This window comes from Nicotiana attenuata, chromosome 10, assembly GCF_001879085.1.
Source record: "Nicotiana attenuata strain UT chromosome 10, NIATTr2, whole genome shotgun sequence".
Lineage (NCBI taxonomy): Eukaryota > Viridiplantae > Streptophyta > Magnoliopsida > Solanales > Solanaceae > Nicotiana > Nicotiana attenuata.
The window spans coordinates 32677458-32687140 of record NC_031998.1 but is presented as its reverse complement, the minus strand read 5'-3'; the positions used below and the strand labels follow the sequence as shown (position 1 = coordinate 32687140).

The following is a 9683-nucleotide window of genomic DNA, read 5'->3' as shown; positions in this document are numbered from 1 at the left end:
CTCCACCTCATTATCCCGCTCGGACCTACAAACACGGAGGGCATCATCTAAGGCTGCTGCTTCAGACATGGCGACCATTCTGCCTTTCTCGGCTGTAGACATGTAATTTTGGACCCTCCCCGAGATTTTATATATTTTAGCGTTTAAATATTTAGTTTAGGTCTAATATCGCTATTTTAACTAGTTTTGACTCTTTTACTTTATTTTATCACAAAATAAAAATTATAAATATATTTTTCTTTTATTTAGCTAATTGATATTTTATCTAGTTACTTTTAATTTATATACCTTTCATAAAATTAAAAAAATTCAAAAATAGTTTCACTTTTAATTTTTAATTTTACTGTAATCAATTAGGAGTGATTTTATCTTTTACAAGTACTTTATACTAATTTGGAAGAAACTTGGATTTATTAATAAAATTTTCAGTTTTTCTTGTCCAAATGAAGCCCAATTTCAAACCCCCCACCAAAGGCCCAATTTCAAGAACCTTCTTCTTTTACCAACTCTAAAAAACCCTAGAAAGACTTAAGGACTCTTCATCTTCCTCTCTTAAGCTTAGACCTAACCCGAATTCCAGAGACCCCAGCCGCCCACCCTAGCTCTCCAACGGAACACCCCAAGACCACCGCCGTCGCCGCTCCCTTCACCCTCTCTTACCACCACAGCCGCCACCCCAAACCCCTGAACCCTAGTCTTGAAGAGCTTCATCAGCCGCCACCTCCTAAAACGAACAACTCACTGTCGCTGAGCTCCCTCACCACCAAAACTTGCCGGAGATCCCCTTCGTCTCTCACCCTCGACGCTGCCCGGCGAGCTCGCCAAAAAACGAACCAACAACAACCATCTCCATCCGTCGCTCTATTTCAGACCAAAATCTCCATCGAACCCCCACCTCCTTCGACCATTCCATCAACCAAGAAAGCCGCCGGCCAAAACTCCTCCAATCTACTCCAGCCACTGCTCCTTACCGCTCACACACACAGTAAAAAAAATGGAGAGATAAACAGATCGAGAATGACGAGAGAGAGGAGTTTCTTCTTGATTATTCCATTATCTAGAATCCAGTTTTAGTTTAGATTCCAAAAAAAATTATATGTTTCTGCTCCATTTGATTCTGAATTTTTTGGGGTTTTAAATATGAACCTTGATTGAGTCGGGGTTGTTTTCGAGTTTGCCATTGTTGTTGATCGCCGTTCGAGTTTCCAGTTGGGGTTCGCTGTTTTCCGTCAAAAGCTTTGTTGAGATTCATTGTTCCAGGTTCATTGGTCGCTCAATTTTGCTCTACTATATTACTATAACTGCTAGAATTTCTATATTTAAAAAAGCAGTTTCAGGTTCATCTCTCTTTCCCGTTCCTAAATTTTTAGTTTGAATCTCTATGGTGATAAGTGTGTTACTGGCCTTTTTCTTATCTGTTTGCTTTGATTTGGTGTTCTGCAACTTGTGTTGGATTTGTGCTGAATATTAAAAGTTAATTTACTAAGAAAATGATGGCACATTATTCTAATTCACGTGACGCTTCTGCTAGGCCAACACACATATTCTTTTTCATGGAAAGTTGTCTTGAGAGTATTGTCCTTTGCTAAATATTTCATATGTTGTTGGAGTCGGATTTGGTCTAAATGAATGAAATCGAGCACATAAAGAAAACGAGCATGAAATAACCTAAGTTCGTTTAGCTTAATTTTATTTCTATTTTTCTTACATTTATCGATAGGAGCATGCTTAGGCCGACCACACTTGGGTAGGCAGCCTTAGGATTTTTGTTAGTTTTGAGGCGAGAGGTCGTTCCCTTAGTTAAATTTATCCGGAGAATGCCCCGAAGGATTTGTATATATTTATTCCGGAGAATGCCCCGTAGTATTCTGTAATAGGAGGCTCAAAGCGAACCCGTAGTACTTTTATTCTTATTTCATTTTTATTTTTATCTTTCTTTTATTAGGCGGGAACGATCTTGAGCCTCTTTTGATTGTTTATTTTCTTTTTGTGTGTTTTTATCTCAATTTGAATATTTTAAAAGCTAACTAGATCGAGTATGCAACCGTACTAGCTGCGGGACTTGGGGAATGCCTAACACCTTCTCCCCGAGTCAAATGAACCCCCTTACCCGAATCTCTGGTGCAGACTTAGTTTTGGAGTCCAAAGTGTTTTAAAAGGAAAAATCATCTTTAAAACGATGACCTGGCACACCGAAATCAATGTCAGGTGGCGACTCTGAAAAATCCTTTGAACACAAATTTTTGTCATTTTCTAATTGAAAACCCTTTTGAGCTTTACAAATCCTTTTATTATTTTTAAAAGGGTTAGTGAGGTGTAAAAAAGGGGTATGACAGCTCTGGCGACTCTGCTGGGGACTTGCAGGTTCGAGCTGATACTTGATCTTGTTGGCTTTTAGGATATTCGGTTGAGGTGTTTGTTTTCTTTATTTGCTTTGTTTATTTAGTTTGTTTGTCTTATTTCCTGTTTTGTTGGTTATTTGTTTATCGCTTTTCCTTATGTGTTTACCGCTTTATAACTATCATCATTTGCATAACCATGGGTCTTCTTTATGCAACAAGTCTCGTAGTACGCGTCGCGTGCACGAACTCTTTGTTGAGTAACCCTTGTTTTAGGAGGGGGGCCGTCGGACGTATGGAGTGGGTGGAAAGCTTGAGCAACCACCATCGACCATACGCTCCCCCAATTGCCTTGTTAGTGAACCCCAAGCTTAGGTCAGCCTTTAGGCCATTCTTATTTGCATCATGTCATTTAGTCCTAGTAGGGTTCGGTCCCAGGTACCGTGTCCCTTTTTAGGAGGCATATCTCCAAGAGTCGCTCCTCGGGTGCTTCCAAATGAGGGCTACGCAAGTGCAATTGTCCCATCCCGGATCCGGGCGGGCAATTTCCAAATTACAAATGTGATGTTGACTTTATTGGAGCAGCGAGGGTACTTCACAGGCGCTCCGCATCAGAATGTATATAAACATCTTAAAGGCTTTGTGGATACCTGTTAGGGAAGCAAGCAGATGAATGTGTCGGAGGATGCATTAAGATTGAGATTGTTCCCTTTTTCACTTCGAGGGAAAGCTTTGGACTGGCTCGAAAGACTTCCCAACCATTCCATCCATACATGGGATGAGTTGGCGGACAAGTTTATAGCTAAGTTTTTCTCGCTGGGGCATATGGAGACTTTGAGAGATGAGACATTGGCCTTAAACAGGAAACTAATGAACCACTTCATAAAATTTGGGAAAGGTATCGGACAATGGTGAAAGAATGAGAACTTAGAATAGAACCGATATTCTTGTAACATTTACGATGCAATTCTCAAATAACCTTCATATTCTTCTTGGGTACAAGATTATAGTAGAATATCATCAATAAAAGCTATGATAAAGCTGTTCTAAATAACATGAACAACCTATTTATTAAGCCCAAGAATGCAGCTGGAGCGTTGGTAAGTCCGAAGGGAATCGCAAGGAACTCATGATAATGTGCCGAGTTCGGACTATTGTTTAAGGAATATCTTCTTCTTAGATTCTAAGCAATTGATTAAGCAAGTCAGTTATAGGAGGTAACGTATACATATTGTGCAGTATTACCTTATTCAAACTGCTTTTAGTCGATGCACATCCTAAAGACCCGTGATTCTAGCAATGTATACATGTGGTGCAGTATTACCTTATTTAAACTGCTTTTAGTCAATTCACATCCTTAAAGACCCGTGATTCTAGCAATGTATACATGTGGTGCAGTATTACCTTATTTAAACTGCTTTTAGCCGATGCACATCCTTAAAGACCCGTGTTTCTTTTTCACAAATATCTCCGGTGCACCCCAAGAAAATATAATCGATCAAACAAACTCTTATCTAGTAGTCTTGCAATTTTTCTTTTCTTCCTTTAGCCCTTTCCAACTCCGTTCGTGTCATATAGTATGAGTTTTTTTTTATATATATATAATGTCAGGTGTCAAATAAAATTTGTTTTTCACACTGGAAGTAGTCCTATTAAATCTTCAAAAAATACATCAAAAAATTCTATTGATATTGGTACCTTTTCCCCGCTAGGAGTCTTATCCCTTATATCTTTTATCATAGGTAGAGAACCCCAACAATTGTTCTTTAGTAATATTGAGCTTTTATATATAATCTAATCTTATCTATCTTTGCAACTTCTTTTTCTCTTGCGAAAAAAAATAGATTAATTTTGATGACTGAAACTCAACTACCTTTGTATGGCATTCAAGGGTGTCATAATAAGAAGCTAATTAATCCATATCTATTGGCATTTCAAAGTAGATCATATAAAGTAATATCGAGCCACCTAGGATAAATTTATGCTCAACTTAAATTTGACAATCTTGTTAAACATGTTTGGTTACCTTGGATTCTAAAACATGAGCAACAATCCAAACAATTTATTCAGCATCTCACTGTCCTTGTTTTCAATTGTTCGATCCGCATTAAAATGCTCATCGAAGGAATTTCCCAGTCTTGTGCTTTGCCTTTAAAACTTTTATTGCATGCCTATCACGTCATGTTTTTAATTTTCTAGCAAGATCAACTACCATAAATAGGTCATAATATTCGTATATAAATACCGCCTTGTTTAAAAGACTAAGCAACTCTTAGACAAGCCTCTAAACTTGAGATGATGTGTATCTAAGCTAGCTGAGAAAGTCTAATTCCATATATCAGTACATCTGTTGCCTGAACTAATTTCTTACCTAGTAGATTCACGCTATCGACTTTCAAAAGAAGGTGATTCATAAATATTTTAGTAAACTCATTCCCAAGTTAGTTGTGTGCTCCTACCGATGTAACTAAAATACATAACATACCATAAATTGACCATGTTCTTCAGTCTATAAGTTTTTAGCACCGTCCACCTCTGGCTACATCTTAGAGTCCATAATGCTTTAAGTTTTCCATTATGACATCTGAGGATTCTTCGAACGATTAGAAATAGTAAATTTGATAGTTTCAACTTTAGGAATTATATTAAGAATAGTTCTCTCTTTTCAATAATCTTAGTTAGTTTAGGTGCCTTAAGCGTTTTAATCCATGTTTTTCTTTCCCATTCTTCTCTTATCTATTCATTATATCCATTAAGATCTCAATTTCCTTTTTCATCAAAGTAAATACCTTTGTGAAAATACTTTCCTATTGTTATAGTGGTGGACTAGTGGTAATTTCAGGAATTGACTTTATCACACATCTTAGCAGTATGAAAGTTCCTCATTATGGTACAACAACACCTTTTATTCGCATTTCTACTACGGTTGCTTTCCTTTTCTAGGAGACAGTTGGGTGCCTAGTGACAACACTTGTATCTTTGAACCTCTAGCCAAGTTCTATTATTGGGTGATTGGACCTAGCAAAACAGGAACAAAATGAAAGGTGATATATTCAGCTAACCATAATCATCACACACGTACGGAGGAATAAGAAAGAAAGACGAGACACATCCTATCACGCCCTCGCAGAATCACGATTATGAGAATGTCCAGCTACATGACCATAATTGAGATTCTACTACCGACGTGCGCTCCATTCATCACAAGAATAACCCTACGCTCTGATACCAACTTTGTCACGATCCAATTTAGAATCATGACCGGCGCTTAGGAGCAAGTGCCCCCAAGTAAGCCTCATCGATATTTTACAGAAAATCGGACAGAGTTTTCCCTATTTTTAGGACTATCCAAAAAAAATTTCCCGTCTCATAAACAAATAACAACCAACCAACATTCACCTAAATCAGTCATAATCTTAATCAACTAGCCAAAAAGAGTTTTCACCAACATTACAAACCTTATCAACATAATAATACTAAACACATCTAAAAAAGTGCAATACTAATAACTAACCCAATATATCGAATGAATACCCCATAACACTAATAAAAATGACTATGGAGCGACTCTAAGAGTTCAAAAGAAAAGACGATAACAAATAAATAAACTCTTCGCCCACGCGAACAAGTGCGGGGCTCACCAGGAACTATTAACTCGTATACTCTAATTAGTGAAATCCTTACTCGCGTCAACTGTTGTCTCTGTAAAAAAAAGAATATCGGGGAGTGAGTCGCTAGCTCAGTGAGTAATAACACTTAACCACAACCGTTTTTAATGGGGACAAGTCAGAAAACATGCTTGTATAGTATCAGAAAATATCATGAAATAAATGCCCTTTTTCAGATTTGGTAACAACAATCAATCTTGTCTGTTTTCATGTGAGCAGGAACAAATTAATAATTCAGTAATAAACTCTATAAACACTGTCATATCAAACCTTATATTTGGGAGGTTTCCAAGAAAGGATCATGTAATCTGTATCTCTGTGTGGACCCCTTCGTAAAAGGAGTCAAATATAACTGTAGGTCCCTACTCGAGGGAAAACTGTAACTGTATGCTAGTTCTACCTTCCCACTAGCGAGGGCTATAACTGTAATCGGTAATCTGTAAATACAAGGTGCACCAGGTCTAACGAACCCGCCGTTAGCTACGGGATCCTTCAAAGTCTCCTCCCATTTATACTCTTTCTTGTAAACAGTAAATGCTCGTACAAAAGCATTCTCAAAATAATAAAGGGCATATCATTTCTTATCAAATCTTGTAATTTTATTTCGGTAATGGAAATCATGTCTCAAGTAACAGTAAAACATGTCTAGTAACGGTGATAATAATTTAAATAACTGTAACATCTCAAGTAACGGTAAAACATATCTAGTTACGGTGGAAACATTTAGATTAACCGGTAAACATCTCAAGTAAACTGTTCAGTAACATATCAAGTAAAGGACTTTTCCCACATGCAATTTCAAATATTCGGTAACACATTTATTTTCAAAATAATATATAAACCATGCAGGTTATGAAAATACAAATTGCGATAAGATTACTACTCACCGAACTCGTGTCGCAATACCAAACACCTCAAGCAATTTGTATGACTTCTTATCGATCCAAGTGCTCAATTCGTGAGAAATCTATAAATTAATATAAGTTTATGTTAACGTCTGCTAATCGCGAAATTCAGTAAGTTTTAGTGATAGCGAGTCACAATTCCGATTACCCATGTCTCAGTGTTACTCAAAATATCATCTGTTAGACTACCTATAATGCTATCAAAACTAAATCTTAATAGTTTTTTTCTTTTTCTTTTTAATTCCAGGTTCATGGTTATTCAAGAACTAGTATATATCACATGAAAATCCATGTTACTGTTACCCACCATAGTTAAATACCAAACTCAATTCTAATATTATAATAGAAGAGTTAAACAATATGAAACCAAAATTCTTCCAGAAGACTTACGTTCTTAGTTCTATTAGTTTCTTGTTGTAATTCTTTGATGCCAAACAGAGTACTTTTACTCAAGAAAAAGAACTGATGCGTCTTGCTCTTCTTCAAGCATCGTGTCCCAGCAGCAGTTTGGGTTTTTGACTCCACGTTGCTGTTAAATTTCTCGTTCTCACTTTGCTTATGAATTAGAATTGTAGATATTTGCCCAATTTTCCAAGTTGTACTATATTTGTTGGACAAAAAGTCTTTCTACAAACCCTTATTAAACCCACGCCACACCTCTGATGGGCTTTGGCCTCTTTCTTTTTTTTTTTATAGCTAAATGACGAATTTGTCCTTGGTTAAAATTATGGGTTATTACAGATATTTACAAACTAAATTAAATAAGACACAATACAAAGAATAGGGCCGCCTCTCTTATTGGACCTGCTGCTTTCCTTTATCAGGTTGGGCCGGAGATACATCTGGGTTACACCCCCCCCTCCCCCCAAGTTGGAGGGTGAGAACACACCAAGCTTGCAGAGAATCCCATGATGTAGAGGACCAGAAAGAGCCTTAGTCATGATATCATCCAACTGTTGAGCACGGGAGACAAAATGCAAAGGAATCAACCCTGAATTCAGACAAGTGCGCACATAATGACAATCAATCTCAATGTGCTTAGTGCGTTCATGGAAGACTGGATTTTTGGAGATGTGAAGAGCTGCCTGGCTTTCACAGAAAATGGGAACAAGCTGGAAATAGGCAATCCAAGATCACCCAGGAGCCTAATCAACCAAGTGACTTCAATTGTCACCTTGCGCAGAGCCCTATACCAGCCTCAGCTGAAGATAAAAGATTGTAGGTTGTTTCTTGCTCTTCCAAGAAACAGGGCTGCCACCAAGGGTAATATAATAATCGGTGACTGACTTGCAAGAAATGGAGCAAGCTGCCCAATCAAAATCAGAATAAGCTTGCAAAGAAAAATCAGAAGAGCCGGAGAGAAGGATAACCTGAGCAGGGTCATTCAAGAGATATCTAAGCACATGTATAGCAGCTAGCATGTGAGTCACTTGTGGCTTTTGAAGAAATTGACTCAATTTTTTGGACTGAGAAAGAGATATCATTCCTAGTGTGCTGGAGAAAATTGAGCTTCCCAATTAACCTTCCATACAAGCTGGGGTCAGAAAAAGGTTCACCCATATCTAACACAAGCTTGACAAAGGGATCAAAAGGAGTAATCACAGAAAGTGCTGGCAATTAAATCTAGACAGGAGATCAATGGTGAACTTGTGCGGGCACATGATATATCCCTAGAAATGTAAAGAAATCTCCAAACCCGGAAAGTAGTAGATTGTCCCCAAATCCTTAATTTTAAACTGTGTATCTAAGAAAGACTTTAAGGACTCCAACTCCACAAGATCATCACCAGCTAGTAAAATATCATCAACATAGACAACCAATACCACTTGAGAGGCAGAAGAGGTCTTGGTGAAGAGTGAGTAATCATTCATACTAGCAATGTAGCTTCTTGAATGCAAAGCCTCAGACATTTTTGAAAACCACTATCTGGAGGACTGCCTAAGGTCATAAAGAGAGTTCTTGAGTTTGGAGACCAAATGGGAAGAATTAGAAGAGGCACACACTTCAAGGCCATGAGGGACCTTCATATAAACCTCTTCATGAAGATCACCATGAAGGAAAGCATTATTCACATCAAGTTGAAAAATAATCCAGCCCCACTTAATAGCAAGGGTCAGCAACACTTGATGGTGGTGATCTTGACAACAGGAGAGAAGGTCTTAGTAAAGTCAATACCCTCCTTTTTGTGTCCCCTCTAATGACCAATTTGGATTTATACCTCTCAATTGAGCCATCCGCTCTTTGTTTAATCTTATACACCCACTTACAAGGGATATCTTTCTTGTGAGTGGGGAGAGGTAATGTCACAAGTCTAATTTGCCTCACATGCCTGGAATTCCTTTAGCATTGCATCTTGCCATGCAAGATGAGAAATTGCCTGCTGGTAGAACTGAGGCTCATGCATATGTATAACACTAGAAGAAATCTTGGAATAAGTTGAAAGAGAAGTAGGGGATAGAGCAGAAGAACAAATATAATCATTAAGATAAGTGGGCTATTGAACAGTTCTGGCAGATTTCCTCAAGTGAGGAAGAGATGGTTTTGAAGGAGTCTAGGAAGAAGTAGGAGGAGAGGTAGCAGAATCAGAGGGCAAGGTGCTAGGAGGAGAAACAATGGGAACGGTAGTAGGAGCAGAAGGAGAGGTTTTTGGTGGAGTGAGAGAATCCAGAAATTCTGAGGGAGAAGGAAACATAGAAGAAGTAGATTTTTAAGGAAAAATATGCTCATTAAATATTGCATCCCTTGAGAAAAATATGGCATGATTATCAAGG

The 9683-nt window shown here is 37.9% G+C and overlaps 1 protein-coding gene across 1 annotated transcript; it reads right to left on the bottom strand.

The window, feature by feature from the left end:
- Positions 867 to 8822, bottom strand: LOC109233693. The gene is made up of 5 exons (XM_019399562.1): positions 8609 to 8822; positions 8435 to 8522; positions 8106 to 8307; positions 7802 to 8024; positions 867 to 973 (listed from the first exon to the last, which is right to left on the bottom strand). The coding sequence occupies exons 1-5, from the start codon at positions 8820 to 8822 to the stop codon at positions 867 to 869; spliced, it is 834 nt and encodes a 277-aa protein (XP_019255107.1).

Bases quoted from the DNA above. Each gene is read 5' to 3' on its own strand.
- LOC109233693 (XM_019399562.1), bottom strand. From the start codon at position 8,822: ATGTCTGAGGCTTTGCATTCAAGAAGCTACATTGCTAGTATGAATGAT. The intron at 8,523-8,608 runs GTTTGGAGATTT...TTTAATTGCCAG, and splicing joins GACAATCTACTACTTTCCGG to CACTTTCTGTGATTACTCCT. The intron at 8,025-8,105 runs GTATAGGGCTCT...GCCTATTTCCAG, and splicing joins TTTATCTTCAGCTGAGGCTG to CTTGTTCCCATTTTCTGTGA.